This window comes from Carettochelys insculpta, chromosome 6 (genome assembly GCF_033958435.1).
Source record: "Carettochelys insculpta isolate YL-2023 chromosome 6, ASM3395843v1, whole genome shotgun sequence".
Taxonomy (NCBI): domain Eukaryota; kingdom Metazoa; phylum Chordata; order Testudines; family Carettochelyidae; genus Carettochelys; species Carettochelys insculpta.
Window position 1 is genome coordinate 46,963,320 of NC_134142.1, and position 27,361 is coordinate 46,990,680.

The 27,361-nt window shown below is 40.9% G+C and overlaps 1 protein-coding gene across 8 annotated transcripts in view; it reads left to right on the forward strand.

Annotated features, from left to right (window-relative positions):
- The window catches only part of RALGAPA1 (Ral GTPase activating protein catalytic subunit alpha 1), a 211,800-nt gene extending 187,252 nt beyond the window's left edge, over positions 1-24,548 (forward strand). For 3 of the 8 annotated variants that reach the window (XM_074996834.1, XM_074996840.1, XM_074996841.1), the window contains 2 exons: positions 10,045-10,169; positions 23,516-24,548. In XM_074996834.1, coding sequence (XP_074852935.1) covers positions 10,045-10,169; positions 23,516-23,667 — 277 coding nt within the window. In that variant the 3' untranslated portion in view covers positions 23,668-24,548. Of the gene's footprint in view, positions 1-10,044; positions 10,170-10,758; positions 10,790-15,028; positions 15,032-17,560; positions 17,776-17,836; positions 17,902-18,022; positions 18,042-23,515 lie in introns of those variants that run through there. The other 5 variants (XR_012645924.1, XM_074996842.1, XM_074996835.1 and 2 more) reach the window with 5 other exon arrangements.
- Positions 24,549-27,361: the final 2,813 nt, after the last annotated feature.

The following is a 27,361-nucleotide window of genomic DNA, read 5'->3' on the forward strand; positions in this document are numbered from 1 at the left end:
ACTAGCAAATCATCAGATACTGCATAGACTTGTCCAAAGCATCTTGTTTATGTCATGTCTCTGAACTGTGAGACTTTCTGTTCCTCAGAAAAATACAATAGATTATCATTTGTGATTCAAGTGGAGTACGTAAATTTGTTCACTGTAAGCTCTCTTGAATCCATATATTAATGTAGTTCCATGTGCTCTCTTTAAGGAGATTTTTCTTCATAAATTTCAACTATATGAGTTAGCATTTCAGTTTGAATTAGTGAACCGTGTCAGCCAACTCCCTCAACATGAACTTTGATAAATAGGACTCAGCTCTCCACAACACAAATTATTAAGGAATTCCATGTCAACCAAACTATTCTCTTCATTTGTTTGTTCCAACATCTTGCAAGTACTTAAACTGTGTCTACACTAGAGGGTGTTATCGGGCCAACAAAACCCGCAGAGCATCCAGAGTTGACATTAAGTCGACAGAATGCAGCACATTCTCAATAGCTGTACCCTGCTCCCCGTGAGGAATATCGCCTCTGTTGACAGAAAGCTGGTATGGACTTTCCAGGGAGCCTTCTGTTGACAGACAGGGCTTCCTGGACACTGAACAGCCCTGTCTGCTGTGCTTCCAGTTGGCCATTTTGCCAAAGGAGTGGCTGGAGTGCTCTTGCGATCTGCCACAATCTGTTGAGAGAAGTTTTGTTGGACAATATCTTCCTGACACAAACTTCTGTTGACAAACCCCTGTAATTTAGAGAGCCTTAGAGACTAAGGTCAAATAAGTATTAATTTCAAATGAGAAAAAACAAAGAAAAAACAATATCAGCATATAGCCACAAATATCAAGATTATATCTAACAGTATCTCATTTGACAGATCTGTACCATATAATCTTGATATTTGTAGCTATATGTTGATATTTGTTTTTTGTTTAGTTTTTTCTCATTTGAAATTAACTTATTTGACCTGCAAAATAGGATGCTTGTTACCTCAGTCAAACTAGTATTCACCATAGGTCTTCCCACATTATTGTGGGGATATAAAATCCGAGTTCTCTTTTATCTATATAATAAGGTTGTATCACTAAATAGTGAATTGGGTTCGTATGCTACAGCAGTGCAGTCTGGCCTGTTTACAGAAGTTTGGGGAGCTGTGACTGAAAAGAAAAGGTATTATAGAGCTCATGGACTGGGGAGATAAATTCCAGGTAATGTGGTGTGGGGAGGAAGTCTGTGAAGTTGTTTATGAAGGAGGTGTTCATGATCAAAAGTCCAGGAGATAAAGATTTTTGTAGCAGCAGCAGCATTTTAAGAGTGAAAGACAAGAGGTGAGAAATGGGGAGGCCAGAGAGAATACCTTGTACTAATCAAGTTAAAACATGGCAACACCATGGTTAGAAGTTTAGTAATAGTAAAGAGAGGGTAGAAAAGATGTATTTTGGTGAAGATGTAGAAGAATTAGTCACAAGACAAGGGAAGAAAACAAAATTCACACATCTAGGATACAACTTATTTGTATTACTATAGCACTTAGTATTCTGAATGTGCTAGGTGCCATACAAGTACCAGAACAAAAAGACAGTCCCTGCCTCAAAAACCTACAATGTGAGTATAAGGTGAAATGGGGAGAGAGAGAGAGAGAGAGAACACTGAGGCAGTACTGATCAACATGATAGGCAGTAGTGTCATTGCTACCTGCCATCAATATTTTTGTAGTCATCACAGCAGGAATTTTAAGATAGATTTGAAGGAGAATAAGTGGCACATATGTTTATGAGGGACATCTTCAACTCATGAGGAGCAGCAGGGGAGAAAAACACAAGTGCTTGCTAGAAAATATGACTGGGGAGTTGACATTAATGGAGACTGACATTTTTGGGCAATCAAAAATGGAAGCCTATATTTTTATTGTGAAAAATAGATTTTAGGCTACCAGCCCTCTTTTCTATCACCAGGGGCCAGGCTTCAGAGCAGCTTCAGTGGCTCATGGACCCCCTTCGGCAATCTCAGTCTTCTTTGAAATACAGGATGCACTCTCGTGTGACAAAGATCAGGACCCTCCAGATCAGAGACAGGCTGATACAGTGCCCTCATTTTGTACTGAATATGGCATCTGCCACCATGTTGCCAGATACACAGGCAGGAAAACCTGGTCCCTCCTCAGGCAGCGGCATCCTTCTTGCCCAGCTCTCCTGCCATGGAGTCCAGGGCCAATTGGGACTTACCAAGTTGGGTGGTGTAGAACCTCAATTTGCCAACAGCCTTCCTGCTGAGAGCTGAACGTTTTCAGGGTGTGCCTGAGGATGGAGTTCTAGTACAGATCCTGGATCCTTCCATCCCCACATCTGTCCCTCTTCAGGGACCCTTTTCAAAAGCAACTCCTTCTACAGGAGGTGCAATTACTCCTCACTCTTAGGCAATAGAGGAGTTTTCTCAGGAATTTAGGAGAAGGAAGTTTTACTCCTGTTTCATCATACCCAGGGTGGTTTCAGGCCTATCTTAGATTTGCAAGATCTCCATATATTCATAAAAAAGTAGCAGTTTTGCATGGTCTCCCTGGCCTCCATCATTCCATCCGTGGATCCAGGGGACTGCTACACTGCTCTTGAATTGAAGGACACTTCATATCTCCACTATGCAAGCCCTCAGTTTGTGTGCTGTGTGGTCAGCGACCAATATTACCAGTTCAGAGGGTTCCCATTAGGGCTCTTGGCCACACCAAGGGTATTCACTAAGCATGGCAGTCATAGCAGCTTCTCTCCTCAAACAACAGATACAGGTCTTCTTGTACCTAGAGGACTGCTTCATCAAGTGCAGATCCCAAGTAGAGGAGCACATTATCTGGAACGTTACGCTTTCCTCCGGCTGGATCCAATATTAAATGTGTCCAAATCAACACGCTCCCTGATGCAGAAAACAGAATTTATTGGTGCCCTGTAGGACTCCACTCAAACTAAGGCATCCCTATGGCTGGTGCACTTGCAACCCTTGAGGGATGTCCTCAGAGGCCTCCACCAGTTTTCAATGACAACAGACAGGAATTTCATGGAGCTGTTGGGGTATATGACATCTTGCGCATACACACTCCAGCATACCAGGTTACACTCCAGCAGACCAGGTTATATCAGGATGCCCTTCCAGGCATCGTTATGCCAGTGTACAGGCCCAAACTGGACCCTGTGGACAGGATAGTTACCCTCCAATCTCAAGTTCTTGACTTCCTCCATGGGTGGCTACAGCTGCAGGTGGTTTATGTGGGTGTACTCTTTACCAAATTGTACCCCCTGCTGTTGCTGATCATGGATGCCTTGGCACTGTCAAAACTGTAGGTTGATGCCCCCAGCCAGAATACTTCAATTTCAGGAAATTGAAGGTGTTTCACCTGTCATGCCAAACATCCCAGACCCCATCTTCAGGACATACATGTCTCAGTGCTGACTTACAAAACCACAGTGGTGTTCCATATAAACAGACAAGGTAGTGCTCACTCTCTCTCCTTTGCCAGGAAGCCCTCAAGCTATAGGATTTGTGCATTGCCCACTCAGTCCACCTAGAAGAGTCATACGTGCTGCGATTTCAGAACAAGGTAGCCATTCACCTCAGTCACTCGTCCTACTGTCCCAAATGGTCACTGAGGCTGGACATCACCCTTATTATTTTTCAGAGGTGGGGATTTCTCCATATAAACCTATATGGTACAGAGCTACAGGAAGTGCCAACTGTTCTACTTTTTTCTGAATAAGAACCCTTGGCTCCATCATGGGTGCTCTTCACCTCCTGTGGATGAGCCACATGCTATATGCATTCCTGCCCTTCCCTCTCATATACAAAGTTCCTTAAGGTTCTATAGGACAGGGCTTTGCTGAATCTCACCGTGACATGGGCTTGCCAACATGGTTCAGTACTGTTGGCTCTATCAGTGGACAAAATGGTATCTTTCCCTGTGCCCAGACCTCATTGCACAGGACTGTGGTCAGTTACAATACCCCAGCTTGGAATCCCTCCACTTCATAGTGTGGAAACTCCATGGCTGAACTCCTCCAGGAAAGCCCTATCTGGAAGTAGGAAACTCTGCATTTGTGTCATTTGTCTAGCAGAGTGGAAGCATTTTTCCGTCTGGTTTCTGTAAAAGGGTACAAGATGCTTAAATTTCCCTTTCTGAAATATCTATTGTACCTGAAGCAGCAAGAGTTGGCTTTAATCTATCAAAGTGCATCTGATGGTCATCTCAGCCTTTTTCTGGGTTGGCAGATAAACTGGTCTTTGGGAATACCATTGTGGCCCAGTTCCTGAAGGTATTACAGACTTCATCCCCAGGTGTGGCACCCTGTCTCCCAGTGTGCCCTCAAACTGGTCCTCTCTAGGCCTATGGATCCATGCATTTTGAACCTCTAACAACCTGTCATCTATCCTGCCTTTCGCGGAAGGTAGCCTTTCTGGTGGCCATCACCTCAGCCTGGTGGGACGTATTTTTACGATGATCTTTCTTAAGCCACATGCCAGTGCCAAAGAGGGAATGATCCATTCACTGGAAGTTAGGCATGCCCCAGCCAACTACACTGAACTCACAAAGCCATTTCATAAGTCACCGCAGTACGTTATTGCAATTGACAAGGGGATGAGAGGGCTTCCCATCTCATATCAGCACATTTTACTGTGGATCACAACCTGTATCACAGTGTGCTATGACCTGCTAAGATTTCAGTTCTGCTGTTGACAGTGCATTCCACAAGAGCACAGCCTTTGTTCATAGCATTCCTCACACAAGAATAAACTCAAGTTGTGTTCAAGGCAGCAACTTGATCACCCATCCATACCTTCATGTTGCACTATGCCATCACCCAACAGATGAGGAATGATGCAGTCTTTGGTATGGCAGCCAGATTAGCTCTAACCCCAGCCCTTCAAGTAAACTGGTTGGGAGTCACCTACTAGAATGCACATGAGCAAACACTTGAAGATGATGATTACTTATCTTCGCATAACTGCTGTTCTTTGAGATGCATCGTTCATGTCCATTACAATCCCATCTGCATCCCTTCTGTTGGAGCAATCTGGCAAGAAAGAACTGAGCAGACAGGATTGGCATGGTCCTATACACACCACCACGAAGGTTTAGGTGCCACTCCACATGGCACCACAGCTAATCCAACAGGTACTGCTAGCAAAAAAAACCTTCTGATTATCATGCATGCAGTGTACACACACCTAATGGAATGAAAATGAACAAACATCTCTCAAAGAACAAATTACAAAACATGTTTCAAATAAAAATTAGTTACCAGTAGGTCTAGATTTAAATTTGTCTGCTTGGTTATATAAATGTTGCTTGTCCCTGTGTGTTCTCTTTTTGGTCCACCCTTACATCCTCCCATTCTGTTTTGTATTGCTGATGTTAGTGGAAACAATCATTCACAGCGAGAGTACAACTTGAGTTGGCCTATTATTAGTAGCCAATGAGTTTATATTCAATTCACAGGTGCTAATAACTCTTCCCTAGAGAGCAGCCTTTTTAAGGATTACTATCTAGCATGTTATGAGATATAGAAATTAACTTCTGTGTCTTACAGTTGCTATCGCAGGTATTCATAACCATATACAATTTATAATTAGATCATTTCAACCAGGCAAATCCATTCATTTTTAGGTTTTAAAAAACAAAATTACTCTTGGATTCTGCCAAGTATATTAGTCTACTTAGGACTCAAACACTCAGGCTGTGTCTACACTACAAAAATAACTTTGAAGTTGCTGAGTTCAAAGCTGAGCATCTACACACCCTGTACTTTGAAGTAGGGCACTACTCCATTCCCGGAAAGGAAGTAAGGGCTTTGAAATTTGGCTGCCTAGTTCTAAGTAAGGGAAAATGTGTGTAGACTCTCTGTTGGCTACTTCGAAGCAGTGCCTAACTTCGAAGTTAACTTGGAAATTAGTTCCTAGTGTAGAAGCACGCTCCAAGTTGTTATGTTCTTAATATATGGAAGCTCTTGGAGAACTGTCTTCATACAATATAGAATAGGTCCCACAATAGCCTAATAAATCATTTTGTTAGTCTTTAAAGTGCTACAATACTGTTTTGTTTAATATAGAGTACTAGTAATTATGATCTTGGTTTTCATGTAATTTAAAAAAGCTTCAAGGAAGGTGCTGTTTTCAGCCATGTATTAGAAGTCTATTAAGTATTGATAACTTGAGCATCTTTGCTAACAGGGTGATTTTGCTGGATGTGCTGAGTAAAGATTTATACTACTCTTGCAGCATTGAAATAATATAATAAAAAAAAGTATTGCCTTACTTAAGTCAGTAACTCTGGTAGGCCTGCCTTTTTTCTCAGACTGGATGGTATATGACTAGATTGGGAGTGTCCTGATCATTTTCAAAGTATTAATTTTGCCTCATTTCTGCCTTATTTATGTATAAGCTTTGGCTGTAACAAGATAAACTAAAAGGTTTAATTTAGAGACCTCTTAAAGCAGAGCATGTAGGTGTCTCCGCCCCAGTTTTCCATGAGACATTTTATCCATTCAAGCAGACTTTTAAAAACAGCTTGTTTTGATAGCAGCCTGTTCTCCTGTGGGCCTTCAGTCTTTGCTTCCTGGCAGCACCTTTGGTGCGAAAAGAGAGTGATCAATTGGGAGACTATCAGTGCCAGCATGCATAGAGTGATAAGTTAACACACCACTGGGAATTTCTAGGGCCCACCAAGATACTTCACTTCTAATGTGCTAACAAGCTCATTTTTCTACCTCTTGCCTCTTCAGTTATTTTTTTCTCAGAAGAGCTTAGAAGTTGAGTGCATCAGGCATAATGAAAAGCTCTGTAGGAGGGAGAGGCAATAACCCCATTTTTCTCTTTTCAGCCAAATAGAAAATTAGCTTCTGGTAATACACAAAGGCCAGTATTTTTTGTGCAAGGGGCACTGCTGTGAATCAAAGGACTCTATTAACTGCAGAAAATTCAGCAGCTGTGAATCTCCCCCAAAGAAGAAAGTGCTTTTCAACAAGTTGTGAGATACATAGTATTATTTAGACTTCAACTATCAGTTTCATCCTCTATCATTTATATATAGCCTCTTAAAACCTGTGCTATATTACTTGCCGGAGTAAAGGCTCAATACTGTGTATGTCCCCTAACCTAAGAACTTAGAGTGGTGGAGCTTTTATCTCATCTTGCTCTGGAGTTTCCATTATAATATTTTGGGAATAGGGTTCCTGTCAGGGTCAACTCTATCAGTACTGAGAGAGGATTTCAAAAATTCCACAAATTTCAATATATCTGTGAAGTCAATTTTTTATATAAATGAAGAATACTATGGAGCCTATTTTATTTGATAGAAACTGTTTTAGACAAAATCTATTTATTGATTTTTTGTTTTTGGGACCACATTTCTTTCTTAATTAGAGTAACATGCGCAAATATACTTCATTTGTTATAATTGTTTTCTGTGTGATATTTATAAGGATTATCACTGCATATCACTTTCAGTTGCTGAAATACAATCTTTAAAAGACAGAAGAGTGTCTAAAATATATTATATAGAATTCTACAATTGGAAGACCTCAAGAGATCATCTAGTCCAGTCCTCTGCATTCCTGGTAGGACTAAGTATTGTCTCTAGACCAGTGTTCCCCAAATGGTGTTCTGTGGAACCGTGGGGTTCTGCAAAGTGAAAATAAGAGTTCTGTGAGAAAATTCCATTATACTAGCTACCTCCTCTGCAGCTCCTGCCCTGCCACCTCTGAAACAGTAGAACTAAATTTAATTGGTTTAATGGCCAGCAGGAGGGATCCAGACATTAAACCAACTGAATTTAGTTCCATTAGTTCAGCAGGGCAGCTAGCCGCAGAGAGTCCCTTACTCATCCTACTATTCGAGCAGCCACATACCTCCATTTGGTATGACTTGGCCTGCCCCCGCGAGCAGAACACTTCTATGCCAGCCTTTCTTCTTCTGGGAACATGTGGCTGCCGAGTGTAGGCTCCCCCGCTCCCCCCAGCACTATGGATGGGTTAGTCCCAGGGGCCAGTTAGTGGCTGAGATGTGTTAATTCTGGAGATGAGGAGGCAGGTTTGGGGCTGAGAGGAGTTAAGCCTGGGAATGCAGGGTGCGGGTTTGGGGCTGAGAGGGGTTAAGCTTGGGGATGGGGGGCAGGTTTATGAGATGCGGGGAAAACTTGGGGATATGGAGCAGATTTGGGGGCTGAAGCAGGTAAAGGTTGACAGTAGGGGGCAAGTTTGGGAGATGAGGTGGGTAGAGCCTTGGAATGGGGTCCACAACATTCTTGAGTTTAAAAGGGTTCTGTGGCCAAATAAAATTGGGAAACTCTGGTCTGGACCATTCAGTCCTAATTCAGGGCAGAAATTTTATTGCTCATCATAATCACAAATGGAAGGCTCTTCTGTTTAATAGTATTAGTGCTTATACATAGCACTTGTTTTGTTCAGACTACTTCTCACAACACACTAATGAAAAATATAGTATTCCCATTTTGAAGAGAGATTGAGACCCAATGGTCTGTTCTATAATGGTAATTCCTGTGCTGTTTTTAAAATGAACATGATTTTTCTCAACTTGAAAAAAATACTTTAAGATTTTATTTTAGGCCAGAGTGAGCAATAACTGCCCCAAAACTAAATTGTGAGTCATCAGCAGAACCAGGCTTAGAACTCAAGACTTCCAAACTACCAAACCTCAGGTTGTTCCTCTAATGCAAATAACAACAATGCAAACAAAAATACAATAAAATTGTTAATACTTTCAAAGAGTAAATCGCTTATTAACACAGATGTTAAGGAGCATGTGCCGTAGGGATATTCTGTTTCTTTTGTGATTGAGACACATTTAAATAGGGCCCGCCTAACTCAATATACTGAGTCCAGCTGGACAACTTTATAAGTTGTAGAAGAAAAGGTTAACTGATTTCTCAGTTCAGGAACTATATGACACATAGTCAGCATGGTAGTTTTTCTTGATAATTGTATGTTGCTGCCTGCTGCTCTACATTTTTGACAGCCATTTCCATAGTTGCTTTCATGAACGGCAGAAATATTCTCTCTCTCTCTCTCTCTCGCTCTCTCTGTGCTAACAGCACAATCAGGCCTGCTGGAACAAGAAGCCTGGAGAGGGTTCTTCAAAAGCAACAACACTCCAAGTCTCCAGTCAATAATATCAGAGAGGGAGAATGCGGTGAAAAGGAAGTACGGTATTTTGCCGTCCGTGCCCTCCAAAGCTCAGCCAGTATTTAGGTGTCCTGCAGGTTCTTTGCAAATATGTCTGCTTTTTTAATAGCATAATTGACTAAGGTTGTGGGGTTTTTGTTTTTTTGTTTTTATACACATGTTAAGCTATGTATTTATCTGAACTGCCTGGATTTGTTTAGGGATTATGGAAACAACTCATTTTTCATTAAAAAAAATGGAAATTTTTGAGGGAAAGACTCTAGTTTCTTAATGATAGTTATTTTTCATAATACCCCCTTACAAATTACAATTACGGAATTCTTAAAACCTAATTTTCAACAGTACTGTAAGTCAGTTTGCTACTTGAGAAAATAATCTGTAATCTTAGGTTGATTGAAACACTTTTGAGGTGTGTAAGAAAAGAAAGAAAGATTGACCTGAAGTCAGCATGTAGCCTTATTCAAAAATGTTTTGCTTTAAGTGCATTCAGCTATTGAACACTATTATAACTGAAATAGCCTAAGCCATGAGGATTGCATCAGAATATAGCCTATACCAGTGTTTAGAAATGTTCGGATCAAGAATTTGGGGTCAAACCCATCTCTAATTAAATTTTTTTGTAATGTATGCCTCACTATTAAACTATCATTTTATTGGCTAACTAAAATAATATTGTGCAAAGGTTTGAGAATAACTTAACTGGAGCTAAAAAATGCAATATTTTCTGTGTTAGTAAATAGCGAATGGTCATTGTGATATTATAAATTTCATGCATTAATAAGTTTATTAAAGGGAATACCATAGATGATTTACCAACTAGGCCTACCTGTTTAGTAATTGTGTCATGTGACTTTAAGTTGATTCTTAACTCTCAAGCTACCCAGCTATGAGGAGAGAGCTCGATATCTGCAAACAATTGTTCAACATCATCTAGAACCCACAACTTTTGAGGATTTTGCTGCTCAGGTTTTCTGTCCAGCCCCTTATCATCATTTGCCCTCTGAAGCAGGTAAGAAATAAAGAAATTATCTTTCCATGGTGTTTAATGATACTTAAAATGCAGTAACCTTACTTATAAAACCTGTAAATTTTGAATTGTACGTATTATGCAAACCGATCACTAATTTAAAAACATATAGTTGCCCTTAATTTGTTGCCTGTCACTGTGATTTTATGCCTTGCCTTAGTAAATAGGTTCTGTATTTTTACAGTGAATTTTTATCATACTGAATCTCATAAACATCTAGGTACATAGGACATTTCTGCTGGACTGTGGACTGATGAATCCTTAAGTATTATTCCTAGACCACCTCTGTAAGAAAGCTTTGGTTGCCATCTTTCTGCAGTGTAAAAAGCCAAGTTAGAACACCAAGAAAATTTTGCATTCACCAACTTTTGCAATTTAAAAATATTAAGAAGAAAAACAATGTTTCAGAATCTTTTTCTTTTGTCTGTTTTATAAGAAGGTACTGCATTTTCAGTTACTAGTAGAAATAATAATCAGTAAGAAAATTAGTAAAATAAAGGCCTTCCTGTTCTGATGATGCTTTCGTGACTCCTTATGATTATTTCATTTATTTTATTTCCCCTCTTTTTAGATCATTAAATATCAGTTCTCTTTATCTGAAGGTAAGACAAAATGTCCAAAAAACCGCCCTCTGTTCTTATTACTTTTACTAAAGCACTAAACTTGTAACCAAGTTGTATGAAATCTTTCCTTCCCACCCTTATTTACTCTAAAAAGAATATCATATTGATTTAAGAATTACTACAACATTTTCTTCAAGTTTTAGTCTTTCACTAATCTCAGTTCTGCATGAAACACTAACAGTGGTTATGGGATTAAAGTAACTAATGGTAGACACAGTTGTTGAACTAGTAACACTTTATTGTGTTGATCTTTTGTTTCTCAGCATGACCAAGTAGTACTGGATGGCAGTGGTGTGTTTTGTAACCTGTATTGTCTTGCATTGATGTCAGTAGATGTTCCATAATCGTGCTGTAGGAAAGAGGGAGAAGAATGAGTAACATTGGAAATTTTGTTACTGATAAACTTGTATAATTTTAATGCAAAGTAAATCAAAATGTCACCATTTGAAAAACTATGATTCGCACATTTGCAATGGAGTGAAATCACTTCAGTTTTCTTCTCAAAACAAAAGATTGAAATCAAATGAGGTTAGAATTGCTAAATTAATACTTTTTTATATTTGGTTTTCTGGCTGCAAAATGTCTGTGATCTACAGAAATAAATTCTAAACCACATTCTAGCTTGATCCAGAAAAGGCCAAGAGAAGTTTAAAAGCACTGGAAAACTTAAGAACACTGAGATTACTTTGTTTCAAAGGGTAACAGTAAGTAGGAATGTGATAGAGGTGTGTAGACTAGTGGATCATATAATGAAAGCTAGCACGCCTGCTCAAGAACAAGAGGAAACAAAATTTAAGGGCAGAAAAATGTTAAACTGAGCAAATAAGCTATATACAAGAAATACGTTAGTGGCATTTTTGAAGCATCTCTTTATCACCAGACTTGAATGTTGAGAGACACTGATCTCTTTGAGATTTGAAACAAGGTTTATAAGGAACTTAAAAATAACATGTTTATTTACACTATTAGTGTTTGTTTGAAGAAAATACCATGATTCCTCCTCCCTAATTTTATTTAGTAGTTATTCCACATGGTTGGAGTTGCTTGTTTTCTTATCTGCTTTGACTAATGCATCTTCAGAGGGCAATAGAGTGAAGCCACCTTTCTCTGAAGAACCAATTTTGTTAGACTGACCAATGGTCTGTTCGATAATCGTAATTCCTGTGTTCTTTTTAACATAAACTTGATTTTTCTCAATTTGAAAAATAATACTTTAAAATTTTAGTTTAGGCCAGAGTGAGCTAATTTTTACGTGGGGCCCCACTTTTCATCACTAGAATTAGCAGGGCCTCCCCAACCCATCTAATGTCATCCAAACTGATGGAAATTTCAGTTATGTTCTTTTAAAAAAAATAAAAAAACCCTTTCATCATGCATAAGAAAATAAGTCTGTAGAATGAAAAAAAGTTATTAATTGGTAGATCAGTATGAATACACATACATAAAAACAGTAACACATTTCAACGTTTTTAATGAGATGGATGAACCTGAGACACAGCAGTCATTCATACTGTGTCCCCCTTTTGAAATTTCACACCCTGCACTTTGCTCTCCCCTGTTTTAGGTTGAACAGTTCTATCAAGTAAGTTATTTTTGACTAGCAGTCTGCTTTACAGGAATGTTGTTGATACCATTTGTGTATTATATGTATTACAGACTTCATTTTTAAAAAGTTAGTCATAGTTTAGTGTCTGCAAATAACTTGTATTAAACACAAGTCTTTTTATAAATATGACACTTTTATATGGTTAAAAGCTTTGCTAATACAAGTATGATAAAACAATACCACCATCCCTGTTCAGAGCCCTGAGTTCTTTTATTATTTAAAGTTTAAAAAAAAAAAAAAAAAAAGATTAAATTATGCAGTCATTATCTACATATTAGTGGTCACTGAATGAAACCGAGTGCATCCGACACTGCAGTTAGTTATTTCTGCTAGCTTCACATGTGCAGAGTAATCTGTAAAGCATCAGAGAAACCATGAAGAAATCAATATTTTTTTTCAAATCAATTGGTTTTGAAATCTGGAAAACTACCAGGTACCAATTTGAGGGCAGATGGGAAAAACAATCTCCTTTTTATTCCAAGTAACTTAACAGACTAACTGAACCCTCTTCTTGTCTGACAGAAGTAAATATTAAATAAAAAGCAAAATCCTAAACCTGGATTTGAAAATGTGTTCCCAAAAGGATTCTACAAAAGCCACAGATACAAATATCGTGCTTACACTATGTTGTTATGCCATTTACATGCCATTAAAGCCACCTGAGTTATAGGAGGGTTAAAACCATCGTAATGGAGTTGAATATTGGCCCCTTAAATTGAACCATTTTTACATCTACTTACCCAACAGCCTTAAGGGTACATCCTGACTCATTAATGGTGGGTTTTTTGGGGGAGGGAAATGGGCTAAAATATTATTGTACTAGATTTCCCTCTACTAGCTTTTTTCCTGTCTTTTTAAAATATATTGAGGTGTCTTAATTCTACTTAAACATTTTGGATCTTTGTTAAATCTGGTGTGCTTGACTCAAGGTATATAATGAATATAACAGATTTTTAAATGCTCACTAAGTCCACTGTTTATGATCTTCTTCACTAGAAGTAAAGGAGCATGGAGAAGGGCAATGTTCTTTCTTATCTTTTCCATCCATGTGTGGAATAAATATTTTATGTGCACTGAGGCACGTGTGAATGTGCACCACCAATAGAGACACAAAATCTAGCTGGGAGCGCTCTGCTAATCCAGCTGGGCAGCATTTCAGTCTCCCCTGAGTGGCCAGACAAGCACACAGCTTACAGGGAACACTGCAGAGGGGTGCAAAATATTTTTAGGTTTTCAGTGTTCTAAGCCCTAATAATAAAAATCATCATTTTAATAATTTTAAGGCAAATGTCTTCTTAAATCTAGCCAAGATCTCCAAGACTAGTTGTACACTGTTAAAATTGATGAAGATGGACTTTATAATGAATCAGTGCATACAATTTCACAGTTTAAGGAAAGATGGTTAAATTTATGGAAATTATGAAGTTAAGACAAAATCACCAACTGCTATAGATAGATTTTGTCCTTTACATTCTGTTTGTTCAGTTTTGATGTTCTGAAGCTTTCACTGTCTTTGAAAACTAGGGCAAACTGAGCACTATTGAATGATGAAAGTGTTCTTCAGCACTCTTATTAAGTACACTGAAGATGCTCACCTTAGAAAGAGGAGTTACCTTCATTATGATCACTACTGTTGCTTCTTAAAAGATGGTAGCTGTAGCTGATGCTAACAACCCCCATCATTATATTATGTGAGCACTCCCCACGTGTTTAAAAATGGAAGTAATCTCTATCACACAGTTTATAAGAGAAGAGCTTAGTTAGTTTATAGGAGCTGAACTTGGATAATAGGACTCACCAAAATGATTTTGTTTCAAGAGAGTGCTGTGTTTGAGACCAAAACAGAATGACTATTTTGCTTCATATTTGTCCAGCCTCCATGTGAGCTTTTGTTGACAATAACCTGGGAGGCTGTAACAATAACCTGAGGTGATAATCCCTAGAGTAAGACAGGTGTGTGTGATACAGAATGTGTCATGGATGTTGAAGAGTTCATAACAACGTGGGGCTCACATCTTAGCTAGTTGCTGAAGGTTTTGTTCCCCTTCCTGTCTTTCACTCCAGTGCCATGGACCAGAATAGATAATTATGCTGATAGCTGTAAACACAGGGTTCTTCTAGCACAGCTCATTTGGTCACAATATTGTGTCATGAGTTCAGCCTGGATCCTGTGACCATTTAGTCCATCCCTGAACAGAGCAGGAGGGATCCCCTGTAGCAAATATTTCAGTGACTAAATTTTTCAAAAATTTTGTTCACACAGTTCTTCCAGCCCCCATCTACTATTTGTGTATCTCAGTTTACAAGTAGAGGCACTGGGGAGCATACAGGTTGTGACTTGTCCACCTTGGACTTTGCAATCTTAATGATGGTCTTTTAATGTAGATTTTTTTGTGCAATTTCCTAGATTTAAAAAAAAAAAAACTGAAAAAAACAATTTAATTACATGGCATCAAATGGATATGTATGTGGTTCATAAGTGATATTGGAACTATAGATCCACCATACAGACATCTGCCATTTGACTGATGGAGTAACTGATAGTAGTAGTATTTGGTTGTTATCCTCTATGTAGAGAAAACCGTTAATGAGGTATAGGAATACCGTCCCAGTGGGTTCCACATATATTTACAAACACAGAGGAATGGTGGGACTCAGCAATCTCGGATTCCATTCCAGCTCCTGATTGTTTCATTGGATATGGATTCTTCTGCCCACTCCACCGAAGTTTGACCCTTTTTGCACCCGCTTCCTCTCACCTGTCCCTGTCCTGGTCCTGTCCCTTCACCACTCCTGGCTCCTTGACCTGGTCCGTTCTCCTTGTCTTTATAGTTGACCATTCTCAACCTTCTTATTGTGGTCTCTTTGTTCAACCAGTCCTCATTACCCCACAAAAGCTTCTCATGTAATTTGGCTCTCTCCTTCCCCCGGCCTGCAGTTGTCATTCAATTCCCCTTCAGTTCCCAGTCCTAATCTCCCTCCCTAGGCTCCTCATATAACCTCAATTTCTCTTTTGCCCTGGTCTCTGCCCAAGGCTCTGTAGCCAGAAGGACCTTATCATGCAATACTGTTTGAGTCCAGCAGGAGAAGTATTAATAGCACAGGAAAGAGAGACTCATAATTATCAGCTCCCCTGCTTGTCCATAGCCCACAGCATTCCAGAGCTGCAACTGTAGGGAAAGTCCAGTTTCACCTTTTCAGCCCAGGTCTGAGCGTGTTCAGCACAAACATTTTCAAGGACTTTAGCTCCAAAGCTCTGGCAAGTCTGTTCTGAGCATATACAAACTGATTTTTCAAAGACTTATAACTTGGGCAGATTTTCAATGGGACCATAAAAAGTACATTCCTGAACCCACCCACTCTCTCTCTTTCTCTCTCTCCAACTTTTTACATTTCAAGTCCTGTTCCAAAGCATAGGAATTCTGGAACTTCTCAAATGATCACCAAAGTTTAACATGGGAAAAATATATTTTTCTTAGCCACCTTCTTGGAAATGACTGAACTATTTTGGCTCAAATTTCCATGAAAAATTCAGCCAAACACAGACCCACAGTAGAAAAATTAATCACTGGCCAAATGGAAGAAATTTGGCAAAATGGTAAGCAATGGAACACAAGTTCTCATTATGGGAAGTGTCAGATAGCAAGCGGTACAACCATCCTTGCCTATGGTTTCTTGCAGAAATAGATTTTTAAAGAGCATAATTTTAATATTTTAAAGAGCAGAATTGATCAAAATAATGAGTTATGTGTACATGGATTCTACAGGAATTCATGGTATCAAAAATGGTAAACTGGTCACTTTTACATCCTCCACTTCAGTCATTTTCAACTCAGGTAAAGGTAAAAGTGTAACTGTATTTCCCTCTTTCCTAATCTAAATGTTAATAAACGTATTTTCTTACATAACCAAAATAGCTTTTAAATTTGTCTTTAAAAATGAAAATTATAACACTGAAAAGTTTTGTTTTCCATCTTTCCCATTCTGTTCACTGATAAAATGAGCACAACCAGCTGTGAATGTATTTTTATGTTTGTTATGGTCACTGAATATCCTAATCAACTAGTCCATCACAGTTCTTATTCTAACATTGTCAAGTATCAGTGCTCTGATATTAAAAATTGGAATGACTCTGTGGTAATTGTATTTCAAATTTGTCATAATTGTTACTGAATCATCTTTTTCTCTAACAGCATTTTCCATATCTAATTTGTCAATTAAGTTCTTTATCTTTGCTTAGGCTTGAACATATAAAAATAGCCAAAATAATAATTACATTGAAGACTTAAAAACTCTGAAGGCAAATCTAAGTTTGCTGATTGATGACATGACATATGGAGCTCACTGACAGCAAATTTAGGATTTTGAAACCACCCTTTGTTGTTAGAATTAAATCTCTGAAATAGCCATTATTCTTCACTCTTCTGGTTTTGTATGTAGAGATGTAGAATATGCCTAACATGACATCTGTTCTTCAGTAAACCCAAGTTTGTTACCTGCATTTTAAAGTTTTTAAATTAAACATAACATTTTTAGTTCCACTGCTTGTCTTCAGCCCACAGTATTCCAGATCTGCAACTGTAGGGAAAGACCAGCTTCACCCTTTCAGCCCTGGTCAGAGCAAGACATTTGCCCCCATTATACATTACATTTTCTAATGTCTTTCTTCAGTAATTCTAAGCAAACTCTTATGGATAATGAAGTAATACTTTAATAAAAAATTATTTTTAAAATATTTCTTTATCCAGTATATTTGATGGATCGTCTTTTGAAAGTGGGTGAATGTTAGCCTTCTCGCTAGGCAATACATAAAACACCATCCTCTGAATTAGCATTTGACTTACGCAACACAGCTCAAATCTTTTCAGTGGATTCCGTTTTGAAGCTAAATGTAATTCTGAGCATGTTAAAAAGATGAAACAGTGATGGTGTACAGAAGACAAGTATCAAACTGCCATTTTTGGTTTTCCTTCTAGGTTTTCTTTAAGGAAGTATTTGATTGTTTTCACAAACTTTTAAAAAGAGCTTAAGATGGAATGGTTGGCATGTATTACATGTGTAGTAAATAAGGCTGTGGGATCTAGGTGATTTTATAGAACTCTTTTTCTTTTTCTGTTTTCTTTCTTCTTACTTGTAACCTTTAGCTGGTAAGTATAACTCTTGATTTCAAAGCTGTTGTTTCATTGTGCATACTAACCCATCATTCTCTTTAACCTGTAGCATGAACAGCAGTTGCATAATGCAGTTCTTTCTATTCTGTCTTCTGTGCTCATCTGTTAATACCCTTCAGTCTTTGCGGTTCGTGTCTCTTGTCTCACACCTCTTACTTCTATCTTTTCTCCTCCTTCCCCCACCCTTCACCTCCCGCCTTCCTCACTTGTGTCCACTTCTTCCTCATCACTTCTTCATTCTCAACAAAGAAAGAAATGCTGTGATTTTTCTTCTCCTACTAAAACCTCCACTAGAAAGCACTGGCCACAACAAGGTAAAGGGCAAAGGCTTGAAACAGGTCTTTCATGCTAGCTATGAATGGCAAAAGATCCATGGTTATTGTCTGTTCTCTAATTCCCATGATTTGAAATGCTTTTAACTCCTTGTACAATTAGAACAAGATAGAATTTCAAGGAAATGAACGGTGAGTGTGCTGCTCCACTTGCAGTTTCATAGGGCATAGTGAGTTAGGCACTGTAATGCCTTTCCAGATCATTTTGCGATACAGTATTTAGTTCATGAACAGAGTGACTGTCACTAGATAGGGTGCAAATAACAGGGTCTTTTCCTCCCCAGCACTTGAGTGGGTCATGTCAGTTTGAACAATATCAGAAGTATTGTGCATTCTCTTCAGAGTGGGCAGATGATGGATCAGACAACCAGAACATGTCAGCTCTTCAATCAGTTCAGTTTTTGGCAGTATGTTTTAGGTGAAAATAGCAAGAAGAAGCATTTTTTTTCCAATTCCGTAAAAAAACTCAATAATTCAAGAGGCGCAATGCATTTCAATACAAGATGGTTTTTAAAAAAATAACATCAAACCATACTTTTTATAACCCTATTTGAAGAACAGTGCACACACCATGATTTGTAACGTGATACATGTTTACTGCAGGAAGTTCACAAATTTTTTATGTATTCTACCGTAAAACCCCGAGTTACGTGGGGGTTGCATTCCCGCATAACTCAAATTTTCACGAGTCAGTGTGGGGAGCCAAGAATCAGGTTGCCACTTGATTCCCAGCTCCCTGCTGCTTGCAGGATCTGGGAAACTGAACAGCCCACCAGGGCTGGTCAGTTTCCTGGCTGCTCCTGCCTGCCTTCTCCCAGCTACGTCGCTGTCAGGCTGACGGCAGCACAGCTGGGGGAAGGCAGGCAGAAGGGGCTATTCACCTGCCTAGCTGCCCACAGCTGCGGGCAGGTAGGCAGACTGACAGCTGCAGAACAGCTGCGTTAAAGTGAGTTACGCGCAACTTGAAGCTCTGTATTTCAAGGGTTTACTGTATTTCCTCACACTCTACATGTGTTTGTACCACTATCTTCTTGGCTTTCACTCCTGAATGTTCTCTGTCTCTGGAGGACACTAGGGAGAGTTAGCCAACATTTTGAGATCACATATTGTTTGCTATTTAGATAGGCGTTGTTCATTTTTGAGCTTTTAGATGTTCACCATTTATCAAAGATAATCAGGATATGGGTTTTTTTGTTTTATTTTGCTTTTTTCACTTCTCAATTATAGCATCAGGAGCTACAAAGAAGTCCTTAAAGAGGTGCATGCGGCTCTGAAGCCACAGGTTGCAGACCCCTGTTTAGGCACATATTTCTGACCTGAATGTGTGATTTCAACAATCACTTTACAGCATCATGATACCCTCTGTGCCAGTGGTGGGCAAGCTGCAGACCATCAGGATAATCTGATTGCAGTCCATGAGACATATTGCTGATGTTGACTGTCCACAGGAACCATTCCCCGGAGCTCCTTGTGGCCATGATTCACCGTTCTTGGCCAATGGGCGCTGAGGCTGCTGCACCTTCAGCCGAATGGGCCACAAAGATGTACTGGCTGCCTCCTCCTGCAAATCCCATTGGCCAGAAATGGTGAACTACAGTGACTGAGGCGGAATTGTGTCTCCAACAATCAACAACAGCAAAACATCTTGAGGCCCACAATCAGATTACCGTGAGGGGGCCTGCATGAGACCCGTGGGCCGCAGGTTGCCCCCCACTGCTGTGTAGCCTCAGTTCTGATTGTTTCTTTATTGTAATGAAAATTCCACTTATGCCAAATAAAAAAAAAAGGGGGGAAATTTCCACTTATGGGAATAAGTATAAGTTGAACATAAATTGTTTTTGTTTTATAATCAGAAAAAAATGGAGGAAAATTAATTGGATCCAAAAATAGATCTTTAATTTCAACACATTTTTACTTCAGGCATTTTCACAGAAGCAAAGGTGTAGGCTCACAAAATCCACTAAGTGACCAGCGGGAAGCAATGTAGTTCTGGGGTTAGAGTACTCACCGGGGATGTGGGAGACAGAGGTTCAGTTCTCCCCTCTGCCTGTTACAGAAAATCATTGTTACTTGTGTCTCCATAGTACAGGAGAGTGCCCTAATCTCTGGGCTATGGGATATTCTGTTCTGGATCTTTTTCAGTCCTTTCTATTGAAGCTGTTCCATTTATTATAATCACTGGAATAGGAACTTAAACTTAACATACGTTTCCCACATAGTAGATGAGTCCAAAATTGCCAAGCTATTGAGCAGAGGAACCCAAACTGTAAGGCTTGGCCCCCAGGGGAGCATGTAAGAATGTTTGGAGGAGGGGCAGCATTACCCTAGCTCAACTCCTAGCCCCGTCACCAACTGCCAGCCCCAGGCCTAGTGTTTTATGTCCAATACCCCACGTGCTGGCCAAGCATTCCTGGCTGCCAGCTACAGCCCCCAACCAAGCCTCTGCCCCTGCCGCAAGCCTTGGCCCTGTTATCTCTCTCTGCATCCCACTTCCTGGAACTGTGGACCTTCTCCCAGATCTGATCTGGGTACAGGGAAGCATAAAGTAAAAAGTTTGTGAACCATGGATATAGAATCTACTGGCCTGTTAATTGTCATTCATAGAAGCAATCCATAGTCATTGGACCAGGACAAAAAAGTGAGAATGGCTTGATAAGCCAGGTGGTTAGACCTAGACCAGGGGTTGGCAACCTGCAGCTCTGGAGCCACATATGGCTCTTCAAGGAGCCACTTGCAGCTCTTGAGCACTGCTGCTGCTGACTCCTCTTGTGGCTCTGGAGGATGCTGCTGCTTAAACAAAAAACTTAAATTCAGTTGAACTAAATGTGTGGGGTTTTTTTGTTCAAGTGGCAGCATCCTCCAGAGCTGCTGTGCAGTTGGCTGGGGCGGGGAGCCCTGCAGAAGTCAGCCAGCAGGTCCGGGGCCCAGGAGGACAAAGCTGGCCGAGGAAGGAGCTGCCTACTGTGTATGTGGGAGAAGCCTACTGGAGAGCTGGGAGGATGGGTGGCTGAGCCTGTCAGAGCTGCACAGAGGAGGCAGCAGCAGGGGAAGTGGCAGCTATGAAGGAGCAGCAGCAGCACATGGAGCTCTTCTCTGAGGCAGGTTAAACCTAGGATTGGGCTAATAGGCTTGAGCCTGGGGGTTGAGGGGGGCAGGTTTTTGGGTCTGAAAGAGGTTAAACCTGTGGATGGGGGTTAAAGCCTGGGGATAGAGAGGCAAATTTGGGGGCTGAGGCAGGTAGAGTCTGGAGATGGGGGTAACAGTTTTCTAACTGATGCAAGTCATTGTGTGTGCACTGTTCTTAAAATAAGGGTGATAAGAAGTACAGTTTGACTTTTTTATATATATTTATTAAGGACTCATATTCACATGCATTGTGGCTCTTGAAGGATTGATTTTGTAAATGAATTTGAAACAATGGCTCTTCTCGCTATTTTGGTTGCATACCCCAGACCTAGACTGTGGAAGGTGTAAGTTGAAGCACCAGCTGCATTGACTACTGAAGTATTTCTTTTAAAATAGAGCAGATTGAGAAGGAACCACACCCAGTGGGTCCGACAGCCACCACAGGCCCTGGGGCAGTGGTGGGAGGGGTGCCTGGTTCAGGGTCCCTACAAGGGGCAGGGCCAACAGTGAAAGGGAAAGGGCGTAGCGCAGTCAGCTCTTACTACCACCTGGACCTTAGCACTGGGCTGCCCTCCCCCTCTCACAGCCACGCAGTGTGGTGGAGCAGTGCTGCCGCAGCACTTCAAAAGTGCCTACAGCTCCAGTCACCCTCGTTGCTGATGTAGCAGTGGCAGCAGCAAGAGCTTCAGGCCCCTTTGAAACACCGGGTGCCAGGGCAGCTGCCCTCTTTGCTTTCTGCCCCCTGGCCAGGCCACACCAAAGTAGCCCATAGCCTGATGGCTAGCTCAGTCTCCTACACCAGAGATGAAAGCTCAGACACCTTCAGGGCATCAGGGGGAATGGAACCTGAGTTTCCCACACACACCGGGAGAGCATGCTAAACACTGACTAAAGGTTATAAGGGACATCCTCCTTCCCACCCCCTACATGTTTTATTAATCTATTACTTTGTTTACATGAAAATGCCTGAAATCAAAGCAAAAAAATTCAAGATGAAATGTTTGGTTTTGACGTTATTCTAAACATGTCACATTCGTCCATTTGGTTCCATTAGTTCCACTTCCAACTGTTTGGAAAATTCAGCACATTTACTAATTAATTGTTTCAGTTTAGCTGAAACTGCACTTATTGGCTAATAAACTCAGAGTATGCGAATCCAGCGTACGCGATCCCTGGTCTTATGTGGCTGACCCGCAATTCATATGTATACAGTAAACCCTTGAGATATGTGTATTTGACATGTGCGTATCTCACATTAGCATGATTGGAGGGGGACCCTGGAAGCTCCAGTCTGAGGCAGTTGCCAAGGTGCAGGCAGGAGGAGATCCCCCTGTCAAAGGGGAACAGAGAGGGTGGGGGCTTCCAGCCACCACCGCGTGCCCCAGCTCCAAACCCCACAGCCCCAGATCCAAACCCCCGTGCCCCAGCCATAACCCCCACAGATCCAGCTCCAACCCTGCCCCAACCCTAGCAGACCTGGCTCCAGCCCCTGCAAACCCAGCTCAATTCCACCACCCTCTGCCCCCCCTGCAGCCCTAACCCTCCCCAGGCTTAACCCTCCACCCCCAACCTTCATGTATCATGGGGGATTACTGCATTCAAAGGAAAAAATGTACCCAACTCCACTCTTTGTTGTAGATGCTCAAGAGGGACCAATGAATGAACAGTGTTGTAAATCTCTGCACATATAAATAGTTAGGGAGAATGGGACTTTGATCTCAGATTTGGGACTTTGGCACCTTTTTGCAGGAAAGGATGTTGAGGATGGAAGAGTTAGGTGGTATGGTTTTCATAATGAGCTCTTGTGGGGCGGGGGGAGTCTTTGGGACCACTCAGGGTGCTCAGGTAATGAGTTGCCTCCTCTCATCTTAAATTCATCTTGTTCCTTTTACAAAAAAATAAAAGATGTAGATATGGGGTTAGGGCAGAAGTTTGAACACATCTTACTATGTGCCTGAAGGAATAGTCGTCTTGCGCTTTTTACTAAAAATTTGGTCCTGCCAGTGGGGGGCCCTCAGTGAACCCCTTCCCCCAGTTCTGCCATTTCAGTTGCTTTCCTAGAATTCACTACATGTTCACCAGGCTGTTAATCCTTCACATTCTCATTGCCAAGTGAATTTGCTTTTTCTCTGGTTATAGTATGATTAATAACTCTCTCCATCCTTGAAGAAAGCTGGGATATTTGCCCTCCTGCCTAGGGGAATGAGGTTGCCATTTCAGTTCTGTCTGATTGCAGAGATTGTGGTTTACAGTACTTGGTAGACTAGTGAGAATTTTTGGCAGTGTTTTCTCTGGAGGTTAGTTGGTTCTGTTGCTACTTTCAAGTGCAGTGAAGTCTCCCACAGTTGGTAAAGAGTTAGTGTATGCTGTGCATTGATAGTTGAACTCCAGTGCCCATCTGTTCCCTGTCTATAGATTTCCTTGCTGTGAGTGGGGAAGACTGTACTAACAAGGTTGGTGTCTTCTACAGGCTCCTGCCCAGAGACCCAACAAGGTGAAACTCCAGCAGCAGCAGTGCAAGTGGATGGGACCGACTTAGCCTCTCCACTGTCTCCTCGGACTAGCAAGAGCCGAATGTCTATGAAACTTCGTCGCTCCTCTGGGTCAGCCAACAAGTCCTAAACATTGAGAAACCTGCAGCTTCCCAATAAACATTGATCAGCAACCTCCAGCACATGAACTCTCTGCTTGCAGTTAAGTGTCCCTGATGTGTGTCCCATAGCGAGCACAGCTTTTTTCTGTACGTTTATTTTAGACTGCGACACTGGAATTTTATTTGTAATTTAATATTTTAGCTTTTGTTATTTTTTTTTATAAAACTCCAGGCTGCCATATTATTTTCAGTGTAGTTTCTTCTCTGCACTTTTTACCTTCTAGGATGATGTCTGAAGGAGCCACTTTTAGCCCTATTGTTAACCTCAAGCCACACACGGAATTGGAGACTGCAGTCTTATAACATTGTATTTATTGTGCCCCCATTGCAATTTTCTTGTAACAGAAAGAAAAATGTGTACAATTTGAAAAAGAATGTACAGTTTTAAATTGAAGATTCATTTGTAACATCCCTGTCAGATGTCACAGATATTAATACACAGGATGTGTACAGAGTGTTATAAATAAAATACTTAAATGATCTTTTAGCATTTCAGACTCAAAATGAGAAAATTTGCTAGCAGCACCAACTTCATAATGCAATGTATCGTTTCATAACTGTGCAGGTGATGCCATAACCTATGCCCAAATACCAGAAAAATCACTGTGCTGAAATACTGTTTATGCTTGGCTTCCAAATATTTTTATAATGTTTGCTTTCTCAGTGGTATCAATAATAAATTCTGTTCTAAAGATGTAGCCTTTATCATCAGGCTGCTGGTCTAAAGCTATATTACCCTTTCTTATATAGTACTTCTCTGATGTAAATTCATTGCTACAGTGATGTGTACTTTTTGAAGAAAAGGGAACGTGCTCCAGGAGTCTCACCTGAAATGCTGTTTTTTTTCTAACCATATAAATGCAGTACACACATTCCACCCACCCAGAGGTATTTTCCTACAGGCAAAGAAACGCTCACATTTTGTTTTGAGTTGGGCATATTCTATTGTAATGAAATGCAGCATGGCATCGGTACTAACTGCATGTGTAAATATATCATAAGACAACAATAGAAATATAAATTATGTATCGTCATTCATGTAGTATCTACAAATTTGTAATGGTTAAAGAGAACACGCTATTTAATAATACAATAAAATTATTCTTACCACCTTCTTTATATTACTCATTTCTCTGCACACTGGACTCCTGAATCAGATGAATTAGTGTGTTTGGGGAGGAGGTTGGTGTGATTTTGTGGTGTAAATTCTTAGATCTCTATCTGTAGCCCCTCAGAGTGCTTCCAACACTGATCATCTGACAACTCTTTCCTAACGCCACATGAGACCAATATAAAGCACGTAAGACAATATCTTGCTGTGTGAACTACCTGCTCTTGCCTAGTTGCAAGAACATCATTTGGTGGCCATTATATGGTTTTAATCTATTCTTAGTTAACTATATTTTATTGTAAAAACAAAGATTAGAGCTGGCGATGCAATAATCTCATTAAGTTTCTCCAAGGGAGAATTTACTTTGTGGAATGAAATTTGTGTAAAATCTCCCTTTAGATTTTTGATGCTTTTTAAAATATCCAATTAAGAGCCCCTTTGGTTTCTCAACAGATAACTGCAAAGATGCATTTTTGAAATAGCACTTTTCACACAGGTAAGTTCTGATAAAATGTGTTAATGAGCTGAAACTTTTGTTCCAGCAGGATTTTTGTGGGGAGATTTTCCGTATTGCATATAAACTTGCGTTCTTGGGCCAAACAAGAAAACCACCCCTCACAAACATATTTGTACTCAGGAAACTAGCAGTCTTTTGTTATACAAGTTGCAGTACTCCATGTATAAAGAGAGACTAAAGTGTGAAGAAATAATTATTGTAGAGAAAGCCAATCCAGCAATTCTAAATTAATTCTTCTGTTCATTTCTGAGGGATGCCATACTACAGCCATTGATTATTTTAATCCATTCTATACAAAATCAACTGCTAACCCATTTCCACCAGCTAGCTTCAGAAAAAAGATTCATTTTGTTTTAAATACTTTATTCAAATATCACTATTGGCTAAGTTGAAATAAATAACTCGTGTGTGGAGATTCAGGAGAAAATACCACTGTCTTTGCACTCTTGAATATGACAGTCTTAAGCATTCAGACATCTCTACAGAGTGGGGGAATAAACTGACCGTGCACTTACTCATGTACGGAGACAATGTGGGTGAGGTAATTTCTTTTATTTTTCTACAGGCTGATTCACCTTGAATGGTACCTTGGAATACGTTAACTACTTTTGCTAGCCAATCTGTTCCAACTTGTATTGACCTATGATACCAAATACATTTCCCAGACCTGAAGAAGTGCAGCATGTGCCTCAGAAGTTTGTCTCATCAACAGGTGGTGGTCCAATAAAAGAACCTCATCCACCTCCTCTCTTTAGTATCCTGGGATCCAGAGGGCTACCGAAACGCTGCAAGCTTAATACAGTCTGCCGATATAGGAGGGGTGTCTACCGCATCTGCTCTTTAGCAACATCTTAGGACTGTTTCTTTTTCTAAATGTAGCTAATTTTCACAACAGCATTGGAATGGCTGGAACTAGAAGTAACAGAGGATTCGGGATCGTAGCCACTTGAATCCACGGGGCTGAAACGGACCCGTTCCAGGAACCCTAAGTGAGGTTTTCCTACACCTGCCTTTCGCCCTTGTTCCCAGTAAAACACAATGCAGCAAATGTCCCCATTTCTGTGTAGTATCCTGGCCAAACTGGCAACCCCCTCCAACTGCAAAAGTTTTTCAGCCCCCAGTTGTCAAAGAGGAGCGTTTCCTCTACCTTTGCTAGACTACACAACAGCCAGTGCTCAGAAAATGCGCAAATAGCTAACACGGTCAACAGTTCGTAGTTTAATAGCCAATAAGCAACAGCAGACAGTACGGTTAATTTGCCATAAGTATTGCTAGTTATATAGAACTTGACACTGACTTCATATGAACACTTAACTCTGTGCAGGGGGTACAGCGAAGGAAACACTTCCTAATAAATGATTACGGTTGAGAGGCTCGGGCTTCCATTAAAACAGCTGCACTAAGGTAGGCCCCTTTGTCAGGAAAAAGAACGTTTCTTTTTTCAATACGCTACGCGGCAGCATTTCTATCCTGGGGGGTGAGCCTAGGGAAGCTTTTTATACCGCCTCGTCAGCAGCCGCGTCCTCTAAGCCCGCAGCCTACGCGCGGCTTTAAACGTTTTCCCCTTAGACTGAAGCATGAGAGAGGAGCGCTTCAAAACCCTGTTGCTAACTCTCGATGGGACGGGCCCCGTGCCTGGAAGCGGCTCCCCAGCTTCCCCGGAAAGGTGCTGACGCTTGGCACCAACCCTCCCTCACGTCTGGGAGTCCGGGGCCAGACCCTGCAGGGCTACGTCCAGTAAGGCAGCCAGGAGAACTCGCAGTCAACCTGGGGGCTTTTCGCTGCCACGTGGCGGCCTCCCCCACGGCCGCTTCCTCGCGGATTTCTTTTCCCTTCGCAGACACGTGCGCGCACTCTGCACCGTCCCTTCCCGCGCCGAGAACGCCCGCTCGGACCGGGCTCCTTCCTCCCCTGGTGGTGCGGAAGCCATGCGAGAGGCTCTGAACCCTGCAGACTAGCCCACAAGCGGCCTCCCCGGGAGCACCAGCCACGGGGCCGGGCGGGGACAGCGCAATCCCCTTGCGGGGGAGTCCCA